At 40.2% G+C, this 21,595-nt stretch overlaps 1 protein-coding gene and 1 long non-coding RNA gene across 3 annotated transcripts in view; one reads left to right on the top strand and one right to left on the bottom strand.

Annotated features, from left to right (window-relative positions):
- LOC115374731 (uncharacterized) overlaps positions 1-21,595 on the bottom strand; it is a 108,429-nt gene that overhangs the window by 57,654 nt on the left and 29,180 nt on the right. Inside the window, exons 2-3 of the long non-coding RNA XR_003929647.1 lie at positions 20,218-20,226; positions 17,771-17,781 (exon numbers count right to left, since the gene is read on the bottom strand). This is a non-coding gene — a long non-coding RNA (uncharacterized LOC115374731). The remainder of the gene's footprint in view (positions 1-17,770; positions 17,782-20,217; positions 20,227-21,595) is intronic.
- The window catches only part of LOC115374721 (lysine-specific demethylase 4A-like), a 28,761-nt gene continuing 8,345 nt past the window's right edge, over positions 1,180-21,595 (top strand). Inside the window, exons 1-19 of one of the 2 annotated variants that reach the window (XM_030073791.1) lie at positions 1,180-1,343; positions 2,747-2,908; positions 3,695-3,870; positions 4,056-4,170; positions 4,507-4,700; positions 5,678-5,727; positions 5,840-5,943; positions 6,069-6,206; positions 6,443-6,675; positions 7,250-7,413; positions 7,613-8,304; positions 10,834-10,941; positions 11,138-11,252; positions 12,499-12,674; positions 14,893-15,106; positions 16,178-16,257; positions 18,617-18,672; positions 19,942-20,050; positions 21,223-21,414. In XM_030073791.1, the coding sequence (XP_029929651.1) occupies positions 2,768-2,908; positions 3,695-3,870; positions 4,056-4,170; positions 4,507-4,700; positions 5,678-5,727; positions 5,840-5,943; positions 6,069-6,206; positions 6,443-6,675; positions 7,250-7,413; positions 7,613-8,304; positions 10,834-10,941; positions 11,138-11,252; positions 12,499-12,674; positions 14,893-15,106; positions 16,178-16,257; positions 18,617-18,672; positions 19,942-20,050; positions 21,223-21,414 (3,057 nt within the window). In that variant the 5' untranslated portion in view covers positions 1,180-1,343; positions 2,747-2,767. Of the gene's footprint in view, positions 1,344-2,746; positions 2,909-3,694; positions 3,871-4,055; positions 4,171-4,506; positions 4,701-5,677; positions 5,728-5,839; positions 5,944-6,068; positions 6,207-6,442; positions 6,676-7,249; positions 7,414-7,612; positions 8,305-10,833; positions 10,942-11,137; positions 11,253-12,498; positions 12,675-14,892; positions 15,107-16,177; positions 16,258-18,616; positions 18,673-19,941; positions 20,051-21,222; positions 21,415-21,595 lie in introns of those variants that run through there. The other variant, XM_030073792.1, reaches the window with a different exon arrangement.

Raw genomic sequence — 21,595 nt, 5'->3', positions numbered from 1 at the left:
AGAAATCTGCTGTGATCAAATAGCCCTTAACTTTATCACCAATGCAAAGACTGGAAACACAAATTAATGTTTCACTTTTTATGAGATAAGGCTGGCTTCCTCATAAAGTTATTATGTCCCTGTTATACCAGCCTCTGTCAGTGTAATTAATACACAGCAATGCCTAGAAACATTCAAAACAAAAACCTGAATAAGACTCCAATAGAGACATTTGTGGTTTCAGTGTAAAATCCCCTATATGGCTTTATATCTAGGAGACAATAAATCAGGGTGTCCTCTTTGACTGGACATATAATTGAATGCATTCCCTTAGATGTCTGGAAAATTTTCAGAGGGCACTTCTGACTTTTAACAAATTGTTTTGTTGGTGAAAATCAGGCCATGCTCCCTGTCCCAAGGCAAAGCCGGCTGTGGCTGCTGCCTCAACATCAAGCAGTGTTCTGGTCACATATGAATGAGTTATTACATAGATATACAGTGTAGATATACAGATATATCAGTGCTCTGCAATCTTAGAAAAACAATGTTGTTGAATAATGAAAAAATATTGTCTAGTGGTGAACAGCTGAACACTATGAGCAGCTGAAAATCACATGTAAGTGCAAACATTATAAGAATGTTATAATGGCTTTCCACTGAGGTGCATCTGCAGCTACATTTTTTAACCCTCCTATAATCTTTGGGCTCAATTTGACCCCATTCAGTGTTTCTCTAAATACTCTAATCTCTAAATACATGATTGACATTCATTTTTTGCTTCATATTTCATTTTTTGCACACATGTGCAGAACCACTGATAGTTAATCTGACATTGGTTAGAGAAAAACATAATTCCCACATGAACTCTGATGTATAAAGGGTGTGAATAAAGGGGGCTATATTTTATTTAAAGCAGTAGGTCAAATTGAGTGCAACTGATAAAATGTTAGAAAATTTGAAGGTAACAGGAGGGTTAATTGATGTTTTAAAAATTCTTATTATTGAAAACACTGACAAGTGAAATAAGAGGATAAACCAGACACTGCGTACTCGTATCATTGACCAGCTGGTGAAATAATAAGCAGCGACATAAAGAAAGACATTTGACATTTTCGCAGGACAAGGCGTGATGAGCTCTGCAGGCCGCTCTCTGATTGGCTGAACGTATCCCATGCGTGTTGTGGTAAACAAAATCAGAGGTGCGTGCGCATGCGCGGTTGTGGTAATGGAGGACAGCGACCCACACATAGAGCTATTCGTTAATAAGCTGTTTTATTTGTCTTCTGTGCACAATTGTTGTTCCTTTTCCATACCGAGACCTCTGTAACGCACGGGACGACATCTGGATCAGTTGCGAGGAGCCGGTTAGTGGGTTCATATTTGTGCAATACTTCATCAGAGTGTTAGCTAACTGTTAGCTCCACAATTCACAAACGACAGTCTGCTAACGTTAGCTACACTAGCCGTAACTGTTATCGTAGTGCTAACAGCTAACGTGGACGGAGGCGGTAGGGTGCAATGTATTTGTTGGAATGTACATCAACGAATTAAATGATAAGTAACGTTTGTTTTTAATTACATATACGATAATGAATACGTTCAGTTAAGGTTGTTAGGTTGCAGATGGGTATTTTTGTACCTAGAGGGACTGTATTAGTGTTACGTTAGCTCTCAAAGTTTTCTCACAGCTCGTAACTGCTACCCATGAGTTGGATTAGCAGTTAGGTATTGGGTGTATTCCGTAGTTCAGGAAGTAGTCGGAGGCCATCCTAGCCGAAGCTATCACGGTAGCTTTCTGTTTTACGTTGGTGTTTCTTACGGGTACGTCTACACCAAGAGGACTCGCTCTGATTAACTTAGTGTATTTTGCACTGTCATGTAAGCGGCGATTCATTTTTGAGACTTTAACACCGCGAACAGGTACAAGGCTAGCAGGCTAGCTAATGTTAAGATAACGCTATCTGCCGTTGCACTGTCGTAATACGAGCTAACGTCACTTTAGCAAGTTCGCCAGGTACCAAGCTAACGTTTGCTAGCGAGCTAATGGAGCCGAGTTTAAGGTTTAAAGAGACCATTAAAGAGACGCTGCGCTTGACCAATCAGTGAAGGCGACCGTGTTTCCCGCTACAGTGGTGCGACGTACACCTTACACTAGTGACGTACACACATACACGGTCCTGCAAGCACCAAGTTACATAATTATGTGTTAATTTGCTGATTATCTTTCTCTTGCCCACTACTGGTTAATGGAAGAAAATAATTTGTCCTTTGGACCGTGACTTACGTATATGATTCAGCTTTTTTACTACTGAAAAATTAACTTTTCATTTGTAAGAATTACCAACTGGCTGTATAACAAGTGGATAGCAACGAGGCTGTATGCACTAAGTTAAATAGATGTACATTTTATGTTTTAGTGGGTCTACATAATGCAAAGCAGAGGGAATTGAAGACACTGATAATTATTTGTTACTACCAACTACTCTGGACATGCAGATATGTTGAAATATTATTAAGCTGCACAGATCTCAGGATTTGCTTGGTCGTATGTTGTGATAAGAGAACTTTATTATTGAAGCAGCTTGTCAGGGCATCTCATCACCAATGCCTTTTTTTTATTTCAAAGCTGAATTGTGGTGAATGATAAAAGAAAATTGTCAGAATGGCTGATACTGATACTGCATTTGGCCACAGAAATTGAGATTTATGTACAATCAGCTTGTTACCTAGGTAGAAATTGGTTTCTCTTTCATTCATATTTTTGTAGGGGCTGCCACTGAGATTCAGTATGGCGTCAGATTTAGGTACCCAAAACCCTGGGTCCAAGGGGATCATGACCTTTTACCCCACGACTGAGGAGTTCAAGAATTTCAGCCGCTATATTGCGTACATGGAGTCCCAGGGAGCACACAAAGCAGGCCTTGCTAAAGTAAGTGAAGTTATCAGGGCTGAATTCTAATGAGCTTTTTTTTGTTGTTCTCTGATCAACAATTGAACTGTGTCCTTTGTCTGGATTATCTGATAACATGTAAAAGTGAACAGTACGCACAACAGTGAAATATCATATCAGATCTTTTTAAGAGCTGCATGATATTGCAGTATTCCTCCAGTGTGAAACAGTACTCATTTTTAATCTAAGCTTTGTTATTTAGTAATATAATGTGTGTTTGATGACTGAGATGCTTACTCATCCCTTGCTGCTGGTAGCACATGAAGCAATTATTTATTGAGACAACATAGGCTATGCAAGTGCAGAGAAATTATTTCTAATTATATAGGCTGTGAAATTAAGAATGCAACAGCAGGACCAAATATATGTGAGCTGTCAGTGTTAGAGTAGTGAGTGGATGATGACTGTTGACCTACTTAGAATGATTATCAGAAGATTATCATCAGTGTATCCCCACCACAGCTTTCTTCCTTTTGAGCAGGTTTTATTTTATTTTGATAACCATCCGGCCATCTGCTCTCTCAGTTTCCACTTAGGCTTTATGTTGTACCTTTTTCTACACCAGCTGCAATAAATACTCGGTCAAGACCTTTTTGTATGGTAATTTGGTTCAGGTGATGCTGATGAATTGTCTTGGCATTTTTGCTGAAGTGATTGTCATTTAGACACAATTCCACTTTGTGGAAAGACCAGCAGCTGGCAAACTGACCAAACAATGTTAACAAAAACACCCAGTAATTCACTGTACCATTTCTTCCTCCCAAGATTGTCCCACCAAAGGAATGGAAGCCCAGACGTTCCTATGATGATATAGATGACCTTGTGATCCCAGCTCCCATTCAGCAGGTGGTAACTGGCCAGTCAGGCTTGTTCACTCAGTACAACATCCAGAAGAAGCCCATGACTGTCAGGGAGTTCCGCAAGATTGCCAACAGCGACAAGTGAGAAGTGCAGAAATTAAAGAAAACTGTAGCCTTTTTTCTTTCTTTTGCATTGTCCAAAAACGATATCACCATATTTTCAGTTTCAAAATACTGGCAGATTTATTTTACAACCCTTAGTATTATCTGATCTTTAGTACTTTACATCAGTACTAATTAACTGTGGTTGTTCATGCCTTTTCTAGGTTCTGCAGCCCCCACTATGATGACTTTGAGGAGCTGGAGAGGAAGTACTGGAAGAACGTAACATTTAACCCTCCCATCTATGGAGCAGATGTCAATGGAAGCCTCTATGACCCCGTGAGTTGTCATCAATATAAATAGTTATTACAGAGTTGCATGCTTGAGCGATTTTTCTCTTTAACACTCACCATATCTGTTGACTTGATAGATGAGGAATGATAGTTGCTTGTGATTGTTTTTTAAATCCCACTTGACATTGTTAACACTGTCCTGGAAGTTTGACTCAAACTGATTGACGTTGACAGGCCCACAGATTCTTTTTTCTGTCAGTATTGTGGACCCACTGCCAGAAAACCTCTGCTACTCAGGATAGCCATTGCACCACTGACTGTTGATTAGCACTGTCTCAGTTCTCATCTGTTGATCTCACATTACTTACTACACTTGCTGCAGGAAGTGAAAGAGTGGAACATCTGTCACCTGAACACCATCCTGGACACTGTCGAACATGAAAGTGGCATCACCATTGAGGGTGTAAATACACCTTACTTGTACTTTGGCATGTGGAAGACCACATTTGCATGGCACACTGAGGACATGGACCTCTACAGCATCAACTTCTTGCACTTTGGAGAGCCCAAATCATGGTAAAGATGCAAGATCTTGTAGATTGTTTATAAGTAGTAATGTTGTGAGCCTGGTTTACCTGCTGCTTGAAATATGTGGGATTGCAGATATGAATGATAGAGCAGCAGTCTCCAAAACTTACTCAGACTCTGGTGCTGGGCATGAGGCCCTTAATTATCTTCAGTATAGCAGATATAAATACCCGCTGTCATGTATGGACAACGTTGGCACAAAACTTCCTCTGCCAGCTGCATGTTGATTTGTTTCACATGCCTTACCTACCAAGCCTGCTTGGATATGCTAAAATGCTAAAAGTGGAAGCTGAACTGTTTATAACCGATGTTAAAGTAGCCTGAAGATGGCAAACAAACATAGCAGTTATTTTGAATACAGACATTGCTGTAAAAATCCTTCCACTAACTTGCTAGTTTGTATTATGTTCAGCAGCTAAAATATTTCGCAAGGTGCTGGTTGTTCTTCATCAGCAACCTTGATATAAATAACTTCATGGACTAATAAAATGAATAGATCATAGTTGTCATAACATAGGTTTTGAAGCTACTTTAGAGTGCTACTAATGCTAGCCACTACACCAGCTAATCAGGTGAAATATCATTGTTTATTCATGTATGTTCATTACTCTGTTAACAGTTTGCTTGTCTGATAACCGATAACTTCATCCTCTTTGTTTCAGTTAAATTGTCATAGGCATTTAACTGAGACAGCACTATTTCTTTTCACTAGAGGCCACCAACATTATACCATATACAATTCTTAGATGTTGTTCATGTTTACATATAGCATCCCAAAATGTAAAATTCTTTGGGATGTCAATTTTGCCATATCATTTAAATAATGGAATGAAATTTACACATTCTAGAGTGTGTTCGAAGTTACATTGAAGCCTAAGGTAAATTATGTTTTTTTCCGTGATGCAATTGGATAAATGCACAGTGTCAATTTGGAATGAATAAAAGACTCATTTGAATGTCTGTAGGTACTGTGTTCCCCCAGAGCATGGGAAGAGAATGGAGCGTCTGGCTCAGGGTAGGACAGTGAAGAAATATTTCTGCACATACATGAACCCATTTGTTATCATAGACTCAGGCTTCCTAGTTACCAAAGGGAGTCTAACATTTATCCCCCCCTCTTGTTCCAGGGTTCTTTCCTGGCAGTGCCCAAAATTGTGAGGCTTTTCTGAGACACAAGATGACTCTCATCTCTCCCTCTATACTAAAGAAATATGGCATTCCATTTGAAAAGGTATTTGGAAATATTTATTTGTATTTCAAATTTCTTTTGTTCCAATCTTTTAATATCTGTTAGACACACATACATAATGTATGAGCTGCTGTTACTAATTCACCTTTCTTGTCTAATTTTTTAAGATTACTCAGGAGGCTGGTGAGTTCATGGTGACCTTCCCCTATGCCTATCACGCTGGTTTCAACCATGGGTTCAACTGTGCAGAGTCTACCAACTTTGCTACCCAGCGATGGATTGAATATGGCAAGCAAGCAATTTTGGTGAGTATTATAAAATGACAGTCCTCCAATTTAACTAATTTAAATCAGCTTTTTTCTACCTAGTAAGAATGTTAACCTTGCACATTCATACAATGTATATCGTAGATGTTCAGTGATATATATTAAAGTAATTACATTCAAAAAATGAAAAGAACATTTTTTGTGTGTGTGTGTGACTACGCTATAATTATACCTGCAAAATTTTCACTTGAATTATCTATGTGTCTCCTCTTTAGTGCTCGTGCCGTAAAGACATGGTTAAGATTTCCATGGATGTATTTGTAAAGAAATTCCAGCCAGACCGCTATGAACAGTGGCTGTTAGGCCGGGACACAACACCTATCGACCACTCACGGCCCACCCCGGAGGCTAAGGAGTTCCTGGGGGAGGAATTTAATGACATCACCACCACCACCACCAGCAACAATAACTCCCTGGAGAGCTGTGGGGAGGAGGGAGAGCGAAGGAGGTAGGTCATATGTTTTGGAAACAAGACTAACAGTCTAACAGCTGCACTAGCAGTCCATGTAAGAGACCAAAGTGGTTGTATGGGCTGTCTGAGCAAGCAGTTATGTTATTAGAGCCCTTCTTTGCTTTCTCTGCTTGGGCTGTTCTACTACACACAATTGTATGTGCTATAGTGCCACATTAAGTTACATATGTTGCATTTGTATCTCCAGACTGCATAGGATGCTAAACTAAAATGTGGTTTTGGCACTAACGCAAAAAATGCCCAATTGGATATGCCACAAATTTTGAATTCTAACTCTTGTTCACTGTATTAACCTGCCGTTGGTCTAATGACACCGTCAAGTTTTCAACACATATTGATCAGTCTGTATTAAACCAAATTAAAGTCCTGGTGACGCTGCCAAGTTCAGTCTTGGTCTTTTTTATGAAACACAAAGATACTGTTGGAAGTATACTATGCAATACCTTGATTATAGTATTAAAATTAAAAATGGACTTTCTCTCAACTGACCACAAGAGGCATACCTCTGTAACTGCTGTTACTCTTCTGTTTCTGTCTGCTAAACCCTCAGCCCTACACAGAGGATTGAGACCAAGAGACACAGGGTGTGTCTGGAGGTGCCTGATGAAGTTGTCCCTAAAGAAGAAGATGAGGAAGAGGAGCAGTATGGGAAGCGACCCAGGCTAAGCCTTATACCCCCACGTGCTCCATCACAAGATTGCAGGAGAAATAAAGGTATCATTACCTATATGCTATCTTGCTGGATTCCTGCAGGTCAGATTCTCTGTAGGCTGTTTAAGTTTTTAATATTAACTGCTAATTTTGTGGTGAAATACCTTTAAAATCAAACTGAATACAGCTCCAATAAAATAGTGGATTTTTTTTCTCTACACTTTCAAAAGACAAAGATGTTTTTTTGTTTTATTTTTTACAGGCCCACCAAAGTTGGTTGTCACCCCAACCAAGCTCACATTGATGGATCCATTCCACAGGAGCTTGACCCAAGGTAGCAGTGACATAAGCCGTCCTCCTCATTATGCTAAGACTCGAGCACCTGCAATCTCGTCTCAGTCTCAGTCCAGAAATGGGCATCTATCTGTAGCAGTACCACCCGCATGGACTGAAGCCGCAGCTCAGCCTGCCCGCAAAATGGGAGTAGCGAGCCTGCTCTTTCATAGGACTCTAAGTCCAAAAGATGCCCTTCAGGTTCACAGCTACACTCTGGAAAAGCGGCAGCAGCCACACACTCAGCTCCAGGTGCATAGCTACGCCAGAGAGCACCAACCCCGTCATCTCCAGCACAAGGCCCATGCACTGTCACACACGCAGGCACAGTCCCGGTGTCAGACGCCAAGCCAAAACAGTATGGAAACACCGCCAACTGAGACAGAGTCCAAAATCATTCTTACCAAAGTAGCGATGAGCGAGGCGGAAGCGCAAGCGCACAGTCCAGGAGGGCAGCAGCAAAAGGAGGAGAGGCCCAAAGTGTCAGTGTCAGCTGTGGCTCAGGCTGAGCAGAGACCTGAAGATGAGTCCACCTACAAGTCTCCTTCCATCCAGACTCGAACACAACCCAAAGAGCTGATGACAACTGAGGTGGAAGGGTGCAAGAACAGCAAGCGAAAGGTCTGTCTTCTTTATTTTCTTTGAGAGCTTTTCTTGTTTCTTTACAAAAAATGCATAGGCTACACACATGCACTAGAGTAGGGGTAATAAATGTAGGGATATTTTCTTGAAAGAAAGGTCGATATGCAACTACAAGCCATGGAGGACCAAGAGTATGCAGGTTTTCATTCCAACCAAAAACAGCAACCGATAATTTCACAAATTTGAACAGCTTCAGCCAGAGAGAAAGAACTATACTACTGTAGTCAGGAATAATCAATAAAATATGAAGAAAGTGCATTCTGTGCTTACTTTCTGACGTGTCTGCGTCATAGCAGCTGTCAGGGAAGCAAACCCCACCACAGCCAAAGCAAATTAGTATGACAAGCCAGAAGGTTCCGTTATGTGTCGTTTCTGGTTGTTCGTGTTTATTGGCGTCAGTTGGAAAATGTGAGAAACTTGCCGTACCACTGGCAGTATTTTCTGCTGCCAACAGGATGCGCTGGATTTTTCAAAAGCTTTAAGTTTTGTCAGTCTCTTGAGCAAAAAATTATGATATTGTGGTGACTAGTTATTGAAGAAAAAAACTGAACTTGAAAAGGGTCTGGTGTGTTTTAGGCTCAATTGAGAGTGGTTTCATTGTGAAAATTGTAAACTTAAAACGATTTCCTGCTTTTTTAAACACAGGTTTTAAAGTCTCATTAAAGTCATAGTACATAAAATATGTAGTCTATATACTGTGTGTCTGTGAAGGTTCTTATCCAGGTCATGGTCATCCAGGAAATATTGAATTAAGGTCAGCTGGACTGTTTATAGATTCTCGAAGATGTTACACCTCTCATTCAAGACGTGTCATTAGTTCTGACTGACTGGTAATGAGTCCCAGGCAATTTTGTCAAAAAAACGACAAAAAATTACCGTCAATGACATTTCTTTCTATGACGAAGACAAGACAAGACGAGCTAAAAATAGATTATAACAAATGTGATGTCGTGTATGTTTGGTTTTTGTTGACAAGACGGGATGAAAATGTTATTAGTCGACTGTCAGATATTCAGAAATCCCACCTGTCGTGCGTTTCATAAAATATAACCTTACAGTGTGCCGCCCTGTCATTGGTTGAAATTCAGTGTGCGTCCATGTTATTGGCTAAATTGGTTGAATGAGGGCAGTGTTGCCGACCCTGATCCCCAGCCACACAAGTACACAGAGTTGATTATGATTCAAACAACACTCCAATCCAGCTCACTGGCTTTGTCGGAACAAAAGGGATAAATCTAAGGACACACTTTACTTAAAATGCTGCAGAAAATAAAACATAATGCACAATAGCAACAGAAGAGGCGCCCTGTGTTGCTGTTTGGCAGGCCTAGTTGTTGTGATCATTTGTCAGTATTAAAATCACTGTCTTTGCATTTTGCAATGTTATACGTGAAGCAGCTAAATAAATCTAGGCACAATGGCTAAAGTAAAAATGTTTGTTTCTTGATTTGGAGTGGAGCAACATTCAGTACAGGGTCCCATTACTGTACTTGTCTTTGTCATTAAATGCTTTGAGTTCAGACTGAGGTGCATCTAAAATCATTGATGAAAAGTTAGTGTGTTGATTTCATTTTAAAAATCACAAAAATGCATTTGACTAAAATGAGACTAAAACTTATTTAAATTTTGTCAACTAAAACTAGACTAAAAGTAACAATAATTTATATGACTAAAATGTGACTAAAACTAATATGCATTTTAGGCATAAGACTGAGACTAACACTAAATCAAAATCAGCTGCAAAAATTAACACTGGTCCCAGGTGTTAAACCTTTGTGGGGTCATTACCCAGGTCATTGATACTACTGGCTCGTTAGTGCTTCTCCCTGTTGTGACGACTGTTCTAACAGTTACACTGTTGACAAGCTCTCACAAGTAGGTCCACTATCTTTCTTATTACCCACAGTCTTTGTCTGTATCTTTGGTTGGAGCAAAAATCTACATAGTCATGGTTCTCCGCGGCACACAGTTGTCCCCTGCAGTAGACATACACACACTAGACAAAATACTGATAGGATCGACACCACAGGTGCCACTGAAAGTCTGCTGAAAATCTGGGTCAGTGCACAGTGGCACATGCTTACAACTTTTTGGGTTTGAGCACAGCATGCCCCAACCTATGAGGTATGCTGTCTTTTTCTCTCTGTCAAACTAACGCTTAATAATCTAAAAATGATTGAACATATAGCTCATAATCGTGAACTAAGCCTATGTATTTAAGGCTCTAATTTTTTTGTCTTTTTGTGACAATGGCCTTGCTTTGAAATCACGTTGCATTTGCATGTAGCAGCAGCACGACTTCCGTTGTGTTGGTGGCTCTGTACAGGTGCACTTTCTTTGCATGATGTTGGCATACTAATTTCTTCAATCGCAGTCAGTCTCAGTTATTGCTGATTACTGATAACAAACAGTGGTGTTCTCCTTGGTGATGGCAGCACACACTCTCATGGCAAATTCTGCGATGGTATCTGAGACAGTTCAATGTTTATCATGCTGTTCAAACCACAGAGTAACCACTTGCCCCTTGTGGATAGTGGCATTATCATCCTGCAAGACGTCACTCCTGTCAGAAAGGCAAATCATGATGAGATGAAGGTGATCACTGAGAATCATCACGTAAGTAGTTGTTAGCTGTGACCGAGCTCCCAAAGAGATGATTGGATGTAATGCTTAACAGGAAATGCATGCACACCAGTACAGAGCTTCCAGTACGCCTCAACATGAGCAGACTTAGTGACAACAGATGTTAAATTCATTGCTTGCAGACTTCCTCTGTGTTGAATATCCCTCTTGGTATGCATCTCTCCACCAGGGGTCAGAAGAGCAGTCCTACTGCAAGTCACTGGTGAACAAGCAGCAGCAGACAGCAGAGCTCCGTAAACTTCCCCGTCATCACCCTCTGCTCAGAGAGGCCCACAGTGATGACGGTATGCAGGACAAGCAACTCACTTGTCAGTTTAGGCTTTACAGTTAATCTTCTCAGTCTAGCATTTTGTGTACCAGTTTCCTAAGTCATGTGTTGTGTCATGTCAGGCCCTGTCTTCACATCTTCTTTTTATATATTTATTTCATTTCCACTTATCTTTGTAATGGCTCATATTTTCTTTTAAATGTCTCACATAGGGGTGGGCGATATGAAAAAAATCTTCTATCATGATATGGACCATTTTATATCACCATAACGGTATACCACGATATAGTTTTTCATAGAATAACTTGAAAATGTACTATAAAACATACCGTATTCATCTGAATATAAGACAATATTTTTTTTCCATTGAAAATGCCCTGAAAAAAACGCCCTCGTCCAGTATTGGGGGTCCAAGCAAATACACGTGTATTGTACTTGCATATGTAAACCAGTAGGTAGGCTCACCTGATGCCGCGATTACCGGCAAATGGCCGCATTGCGCAGTCACTAATCAACTATGTTGTCTGTGGCGTTGTCCGTTGTGCTGCTGCAGCCGTATGAACAAAAGTTGATTTATAATGAAAGGTATATATGGTGTGTGCCGCTCACCTGTCAGATCCGGCAGACCTGACTGGGTGGGCGCGACACTGGCCGGCATCAGGCGAGCTGTGCGAGCCAGCCGCTCACCTGTCAGATCCGGCAGACCTGACTGGGTGGGAGCGGTACCGGCCCAGTTCGATTTGGGCTTCCTGGGGCTCTGTCGGTGTCGGTTGCGATTGCAAGATTGATGCATTTTCTAAGCCTTCTTCCTCCTCCATGTTTTCATGTCTCTGCTTGCCCGTGTGTGTTGTTGTGTGTTGTATTCCCGCATGTGTGGTACCACGTGAATAACGTAAAGCAGCGTAGTGTCGCAAAACCAGAAACGGAGAGTCCACAGAATGGTATCTTCTTTGCGAAAATAATTTTTTATTCTTGTTTGTTTCATAATCTGAGTGCATATTGGCGACCAGTGACAACAATAATACATTCACATTAGCCTACACTGTGAAAATTCGCTTGAATTAATAAAATGGCGATAGAAGCGATAGACGTTTTTCTATCGTACCTATGATATATATTGTCATATCGGCCACCACTAGTGTCACATCTCCTTCTTCATCTAATGGTTCGTCTTTCTCAATTCCTATTTTTCTCCTTCCGTCTTTACCTCTCTTCTCCCCTTTTCTCCCTTAAACTCACATGACTCTTCCTCTTGCCTGCAGATATGTGTAGTGATGCAGAGTTTGAGCTGGAGGAGAAAGAGGAGTGGGCCAAGCCACTAACCCAGCTGTGGCAGTGTCGACCCTATAACCCACAGGCAGAGAGGGAGTACAATAGGAGCATGGGTCAACAGGCCCCATACTGCTCCATCTGCCTGCTCTTCCACACTTACCACCAGGTAGGGAAATACAAGGCTGCATCAGCATGGCCTTTCTGCATTCATATTACTTAACATATGACCAACGACATTTATTGCACTGGACCCTTCAAGTAAAAATGCAGTGCAGTGAAATTACTGTGATATCCTGCTTCATGGGGCGATTTGCCAGCGTTCATGGCCATTCAGGTAGGAATAAAAAAGACACTTAACTCTTACCTAGTTAATATTATTTATGTGCACTCAGACACAAAAGCAACAACCAGAAACAAACAAATGTTTTTTTAGTTCTATGTGTAAGTAATAAACTGATTCTGCGACAGCCAAGAGGGGTTGTTAGGCTTAATGAAGAGTGGAGTAAAACCATCGTAACTCTTCTTAAATCACTATGAAACAGAGCCTCCTGTGGTGAATTTGGAGCATTTTAGAAATACCAGTTCTGGTTTCCATCAGCAACACATCAGTGAAAATGCCCCTGCCAAGATTGTAAATGATATGCTGATGAATGGCGATGTGGTTAGGTGTGTTAGAACATGGTTTGCTGGATCCAGATATGGTGTGACCTCAAAAGGTGTTGCTTTAGACCTATCTTCTCAAAGCACCTCATAGGTACTGAAGCCAGAGCAACTGGTCACAGGTGGGTCAGTACTTTTGATATTGTATTGTTTGTGGGCACAGTTGCAATCAGAGATCATTTCCACTGGTTCAGAAATGTCCCATTGTCCATATAACAACTGACATTACTGAAAGATTTTTCACCTAATACCATCAGGACCCCTGGATTTATAAGTATTCACATGCAAGAAATGGTTCCTAATCTCATCCAGAGCTTCAGTGTCACATTTTGTTGATGACTTTATGAGCTACCCCAGCTTAAGAAAATATCAGCATCATCAAATCTACCAAAACAGAAAAGGAAAGAACACAAAAAGTCCAGATCACTGGACCCTGCATTTTGACTCATGACTCATATAGTTAGCCTCTGTGATAACCTGTAATAATCTGTAAACCCTGCCAAGCTTTCTTGGCATTACTAAACTAAAACAAAGAGTGCATTTTGTCTCTATTAGTGAGGTAAATAATTTGTTTTCCTCACAACTCTTATATTCACAGCTGTCCTGCTTTCCCTCTTTGCTCCTGATATAAATAAACATTTTTTGGTTAATCTAATCCTTCAGTGCATGAGTAACCCAAGGCTTGTATGGGTTAAGTTTTATTGTCTTTTGTTAAGTAATTTGTGTCTTCACAAATCTCAATATGTCCTGATGGTGGCAGTCGGTGTAATGTCCTTGTTTGTATTATCTTATAGCTCAAGTTGAGGCAGGCATCATTCCTAGGGCAAAATACATTCTGATCATATGATGCAAGATCTTCTGTCAGACTGTGCAGATTGAAGTCACCCAGTATGAATTTAGCTGCCCTGGGTGCCTCTGTTTCAGCCTGGGTTATTTAGGCACATACAGTACTGGCAGTCGCCTGAGTGTCAGCTGATGGAGGGATATGAACAACATAAAGGCAGATGGTGAGATTCAGGCAGGAGGCAGTGTGGCCTTGGATAAAGCGTTAAACGTTCACTGTCTTTTGTACAGGTCCGGTGTTTCACCATTATATGAGCTGGGTTTCAATATTTTTCAGGTGTGAAGCCCTAAGATCAGCATATCCTTTGACTCCTACACATTGTTGTCCCTATTTGCTATTTGTTTTATCCTGGTTGATGGACCTATCTCAGGTTATTTATCAGCTTATTTATTGTGTTTAATCTCTGATTTATTATTGCGTATCAATCTGTCTTTCTCCTGTCTTTTTTATTTTGTCAGTCTTGTATCTGTCTTGATGGTGAAGCATTTTGTAGATGTATTATTAAGAGTGCTACGTAAGTTAAAATATACTATTAAATTTTATAAAAATGGATGTTTAATAAATAACAAGCATTCATTATACCAGTAATGTTTTTATCCTCTTCCACAATACACAGATCTTCAGCAGTAACTAAGCAATTTAGTTGCCAAACAACACAAAAGTGCCAACGTATATGATGATTTTCAGATAGCACATTAATATTACAAACTGTTACACATTCACAGGTGTGTGTTGATTGGGTATTTCACAGGAAATTTGAAGGTATCCCAGCTAATCCAAACTTAGGATCAGATCCAACAGATAATTTGTATAATGAATTCCTCTCAATTTTTATAACATGGCAGTAATTCTCTTTCTTTTGCTCTCTTTTTGCCTGAAGTCGGAGTTGAGTAGCAGCAGTTCCAGCAAGACCCTGTTGTGCCATCACGGGGACCAACAATGGTCCAAGCCACTCATCCCTGAAGTGTGTTTCAACACCAACACCAGCAAGACAAATGAGTGTGGAGAGGGACAGCTGTCTAACCCACGCTTAGCGGAGGATGGCACCAGTCGGCTGGTCAGCTGTGTCCAGTGCTGTGTCCGTGTACATACCAGTAAGTTCTTTGACATTATCATCATACGGACGTTATTAGTAAGAACGCATAGGTTCAGTATGTTGATTGATTATTTAGGAGAAACATTATGTAGCCCACATAGATCCTAGAGTGTTGCTGTACAACAACATTCTATTTTGTTGCTGTCAGACTCTAAATAAAATAGCATCTCAAAGTCCAGACCTCGGTCCGCATTGCCGGAATGGCAAGTCAATCTGGATGCAGCCCATACTTACAAAACATTATGAAGTGTAACATTTTCTATTTTGTTGCCAAGTTCACGCTGTGCAGTTTTTGTCAGCTCAAGTAATGCTATATTCTCTTCACCTGGTTCAGTGTCTCTCTTCTGCTCGACGCTGTGTGTGTGGGTGTGTGTGTGTGTGTGTGTGTGTGTGTGTGGTGGGGCTGAGCCTTGCCCTACAGAGCAGAAGAGAGGAGAGAAACTAGGGGGACCATGAATGACATCTTGCCTGTTTGTCTATCTTTGACTATCTTGAATATATGTTACTTAAGTCATGTTATTTTGTTACCGTCAATCATTCCGGACCTCTCACCTTGAATAAAAATCAGATTCTGACCTTTCAGTAATAAATTTGAGAACCCCTGATTATTACTTATGTCTGATTTTAAATTGATGATTATTGTTTTTAACTTGTTACACTTTAAGCTCAGGAAATTGAGGATTCCCTAAATTCACCTGTGATATTTTACTGTGGCAGGATTTTTGAAGTTTATCTTTAAGTACCTCATGAAAACTCCAGTTTCCTCTGGTAAATTTCAAGTGTTGCTTTTGAAGCATTGCTTTAAGTATGCTTTCTGAAATGAATTTAGATGAATGCAGAATTATTCCTTCACTGCTGAAGTTGCAGTTCAGTTTGGTTCACCATTCTGCATGTTATCCTTAATGTATATCGCTTGCAAAAACATTTTATTTTGGTCTAGTCTGGGCTATTGTGATTTTACCATTAATTCAGCTCTGCCCTGTGAGAGCATAAGTAATAACCAAGCTGTGAAATGGATCCTTGGACCTTAAAAGAACAGTGTGACATGTTCTGCCCTATTCCTGTTCAGGTTGCTATGGTGTATCAGGAGAGGAGGCGGAGCTAGACAACTGGCTGTGTGCTCGCTGTGAAGCTGATGCCACTACTGAGGTTAGTCAATAAGATAGACCCTGTCCACTCAAATTGGGCTAGACACAGTTTTGAGACAAATACTGTACATTGCCCAGTCTATTGGCAACAAACAAGCTCAAAAGTAAAACTCATCCTTTCCCATACATTTTGTTTAATAAAAGTATCTTTAATCCATGTACCATGAAGAGCCAAGAGTCTGCAGGTTTTTATGGAATTAACCAGATTTATATTAACCAAACACCACAGCAGTGTCCTGGCATAGGCAAGTATGTCTGCACCAAGGGCCCTATCTCTTTCCTGTCTTCACTGGTTAGCTTGCAGTACTTAGATGAAATATTTGAGCCAAAATGGCTCAGCTGCAGTTATTGACCACCACACAGTTAAACCCTCGTATTTGTCACGCACACAACTCCCTTTTAAAACCTTTCGCTTTACAACTTGCCTGGCTTAAAAGGAGTGGAGAAAATATTTTCTTCTGGCTTCTGGCAAATATTTTCTTCTTTACACCAGTGTGTTTGGATGTGTCTGTATTCTCAAGTTCATGTTACATAGCTCACAAAAGCTGTTTGAGTCTACCGTAACCATAACTAAAAGCTAAGGGCAGAGGAATCTATGCTAGGTGCACCCAGGTAGCAGAAGGTTTCCACAGAGATGGATTACCATGTCTGGTTTCCATTAAGAGCAAGCTGTGTGTTGAAATGTGATTGTGCCCCATACGGGAAGGGTCTAGATCTTGAGGACAAGGGTCACAGTTTAAGTTGCTTACTTGGATAGCTAATGACTATAAATTCTTTGCTCATTTAACAGATTAATTTTGAGGGTGTGTTAATTAGTTAAAACAGCTAGTGTGGAGATTGATTAGAACGAAAACCAGCACCCTCTTAGCCATCCATGCCACATGGTTGAAGAAGGTTGATGAAGAAACATCTGAATACACCCCTTTACCACCAGTGACTGCCACCAATGTCTCAACTTGCTTGTTGACTACTATGTTATGGCAGCCAACCACAGCTGAAGTCAAATAAATGGTAAATAAATTGGAAGGCAGAAAAGCACCATTACCAAGTTGAACTTGTAGCTTATACTGAACAGGTTTTTGTAACACAAAAATATAATTATGAGACTGCTCTTTATGCTTCTATTTCCTGTCTTCAATTTCCTGACAATGAAGATATTCCCATTTTATGGGAGTTTTCCCCCCTAACATTGTTTTTGAAATGTCTTTTTGTTAACCGGCTCCACAGAGAGGTCAAGGGATATCATAATGTAAAATGGAGAATTATCTGATCATAATGCAGTTCCATCAACCTAACTTGTAGAAGCACATCTTTGACTGTCTGTTCGAAGGGCAGACAGCTGTGTATATAGTTTTAATGTCCATGGAATTAATATTTCACAGGCAGTTCCTATCTTGTATGCACCTTGTCAAGCTGACATTGACAGCAGTGGTTAGATGTGTTGAATCATGCTGGGTGAACATAGCACCTGCTCTTCTCCTGTGAATGTTACTTTGGAACAGTGTGTTCTGAACTTTTTTGTTGTCTCTTTGTAATAAGCAATACTTTGCAATGATAAGAAAATGTAGCCTCCAATTTTATGTTTCTTAATTAGACAGTTAGTTAGTGTTTGTTCATTTTAAACCTCTAAAGAACCCATACATTTGGTAATTTTGTGTTTTGTGGTAAACAAACAAACAAACAAACAAAAAATCATCTGGAATGGGTTTGATCAAATTTTGTTCAGTGTGATAACTAATAGTGAAATTCAAACCCATCTTGTCCATGCAGTGCAGCATGCACTTGCAGGATATGTCTTGATGCATTACTCTTATGATTAATTGACCACACAGATGATATTTTAGTTAATTAATTCCCCTCTGCTTCAGAGCATAGCCACTAGATTGCTTGGATGTATCCTAATATTGGCACAGACACTTGTGACCACTAGGAGGCGTTTCTACCCTGAATAGACCAAACGTTGGATTTTAACGTTGGATTGAACGTTGGATTTTAACCCCCTGAACTCCAAGTTTTGCCTTAAATTTACCCTTAAGTAGCTTTAAAGTTAGAAGAACATTTTTTCCACATTGTACAACAATGGCCCATACATATTCTGTATCCGCTGCTGGCAACACTTCGCTGAAGCATATCAAACTTATATAGAGAAAAATATTAAAACCTAAGATGCCATCATTTTATGGTTGCAACATTACCACATATAGAAGATACCTAGATAGCTTCTGCATCATTTCATGCACATTGCCTTGAAATTCAAAAAAGGTGTCCATTCAACTGACTTTGCACACCCTCTATATGTTGCATCTGGCAGAGCTAGAATGCCTATAAATAATGAAATTATTGTATGCTTTTTACCCCAGGACTGCTGCCTGTGCTCCCTGAGAGGCGGTGCTCTGCAGAGAGCCAACAATGATAAGTAAGTAGCACCAGCACATGCACAATGCAGCCACCTTACAGTTTTGATTTGTACAGTGCTGTATATAGATTATTTAATGAAATATATATATATATCTATATCTATATCTATATCTATCTATATCTCTATATCTCTATATCTATATATAGATATAGATATAGAGATATAGATAGATATAGATATAGATATATATATATATATATGTGCCTTCCATTATGTTTCCTTAATGAGTACAGCGATAAATGTGTGAATTAAAAGAAGAGAGGGTTGCCATGAAGGATTTCAGACAATTCCAGTACAGCCCAGTCATGGCCTGGCTGTCAGCTATGGCTGGTACACCACAAATGACTATCCATGCCTACCATTCAGCTTCCCTTGACATCAGTGGGTATACCATTTCCTCGAGTATAACGGTAAAAATGAGTAGTGAATCCAGCCACCTCAGGAAAAATGCACTCTTGAAATGCACACATTCTTGAACACACTCTCAGCCTGTGGTCCCACACTCACCACTCAACCTAGGACTCATTAAGTGAATGTCAGTCTAAATGACAGGAAATGCCTATAGATGGAAGCAACTTTTTACTATCTGCCAACCATCTTGTGCACTAATGGCATATGGCGGAGAGGAGAACTCGTTGGCAGTGGCATCTTATTGTTTATAGTAATGCACTATTTCACTCATTTATCAATATCCCATATTTTGAGGATCATTTCATAATTTATGGATGGATTGCCATAGGTTGGATTGCGTGTATGCACAATGCCATTTGGCTCATGCTCTTACCCAGGGCAACTTAAAAGACAGACAGTAGAGTGAGCAATGATTTTAAAAACATGGGGATAGCACTGTAATGGTTGACCACACAGATATGGTGGTGATGTCTTGAAATTGGGCGTGGTTAAATGGTCTGTCTGTCACAAATTTGTCCCCGAAGAAAGATTTGTTAGCCGCAGAAGCAAAACATCAGATGGTGGATGTTTCAACCAAAAATTCAAATCTGAAACTCAAGGGATTTTGGTTATATACTGTGAAATTTTTTGTAACCCTACATGATTTGCAGAATGGTTTGTTGCAATGTACAATTGTGAGGAAACAGTATTAGATAGGCCAAACATTCAAAACCCACTGGTATGGTCCTTTAAAGTTGACACTAAATGGCGTTCAACTAATCTATCTTTGAAATCGTGTGTTTATTACTTCAAAGTTACAGTGTTTCTGGATATTGTGTTCTTTGTCCTCAATCTATATTTTGTTTTGTGTTGCAGGTGGGTTCACGTGCTATGTGCCCTCACTGTGCTGGAGGCTCGCTTTATCAACATCACTGACCGTAGCCCCATCGACCTCACCGCGATCCCATTGCCCAGGTTCAGACTGGTGAGACTCATTTGGTTACAGTGGTCTATGTATGTTTGACTACAGAGTTTTAGAATACATTGTGGCACCTTTTGGAAAAAAAAATAAATAAAAATTAAAGCACAAAGATGATATAAAAATGGCACCACAAGATTCTTTTCAACTTGGAAAGAATGGCAAAATTTAACTGTTTTATACTGTAATGCTCACTGGAATGGAGTTCCCCTGCCTCCCTTTAGGTTTTGGGTATGTCCACCACCAGATGGTGGACATATTCTTCCTCAGCACTTTGATATTAATATTTTTTTGGGTACTCGTGCTGTAATATGCCAATGCGGTAGAAGGCAGTTATTCTGAAAACAGTTTGTTGGCTTGTATATCTCAGTTTCATCATAATGTCTTTCTATTTATTCTTGGCATTACAAATCAGTTCCATTTTTCCACTGTCTCACACTTTAGAACCATGCGTGGACTGCCTACTTAGTATGTAGGGCTCTAATGTAATAGTATCTATTTGTGGGATCAAGCTGAAGCCACGTGTTTTGCCACTGTGTCATACTAAAACTGATGTGGCGCCTCTTGGTTGTCTTTAGTCAGTTTTCATTCGGTGCCAACTATTTCTGAATGATAGCAGCTTTATTGTTTATTTCAATCACATAAAGGGGTTGCGACATTCTGACAGCATCCGAATAGAAATAGAAAATCACCCACATAGTCTATAAATGTGCATTCTTTCATTGTGTGGGTGTTTCCTTCAATTATCCAAGGTTTTCACTTGAATAAGTTGAATAAGTGTTTTTGTGAAACTTATAGTTTATGTACTCAGTCTGTGTCTATCCCGTACCTCTGCTTGCATGTGAGTCACGTACTGAATAATATGTTGGAAATACATAACGACTTAAGTCACAATAGTTGGCCTTGTCTCCATTGTTATGAAGGTCTTCATTGGTAAAGTGTCTTCCTGGATGGATGAAACTCTAAATAAGTAAACATGATGTCAGAAATCCCATGAAGGTAGAGAAAGGAAATTGTATGATTTCCCCAACATATGTGTCCCCTCCCACGTCCACTTCTGTTTGCCTGTTTCTTACTTTTCCTCTGATTACTTTTTACCTTCCTCCTGCATGTTATCATCCTTTACTCATTTCCTTCTTCTCCGCTCTTTCCCCTTTTCCTCTTCCTCCCTCTGGTAGAAGTGCATCTACTGCAGGAAGCGGATGAAGAGGGAGGTAACGGGCTGCTGCGTTCAGTGTTCCCATGGCCGCTGCTCTACAGCCTTCCACCCCACCTGCGCTCAGGCAGCCGGCATCCTCATGCACCCAGATGACTGGCCATTCATCGTCTTTATCACTTGCCACAGACACAGAGCACCTGTCATACCAGAGGTACCACAGAGAAACTGTATCCCCCTTCACTTCAGCCCATGCACTTCCTTCCAAGTGCATTTGCGCTAGTTTCTATTTTTGGCTACAATGTCATTTTCCTCATGGTGCCCTTATCACTGTGTTGGATTGAAAACTCTGCCAGCTCAGTCATGCCTAATACTGTATTAAGCCTATCGTGACT

The sequence above is a fragment of the Myripristis murdjan genome, chromosome 17 (genome assembly GCF_902150065.1).
Source record: "Myripristis murdjan chromosome 17, fMyrMur1.1, whole genome shotgun sequence".
In the NCBI taxonomy this organism is placed as follows: Eukaryota; Metazoa; Chordata; class Actinopteri; order Holocentriformes; family Holocentridae; genus Myripristis; species Myripristis murdjan.
The sequence above is the reverse complement of the archived record's forward strand: the minus strand, read 5'-3'. Positions and strand labels throughout refer to the sequence as shown.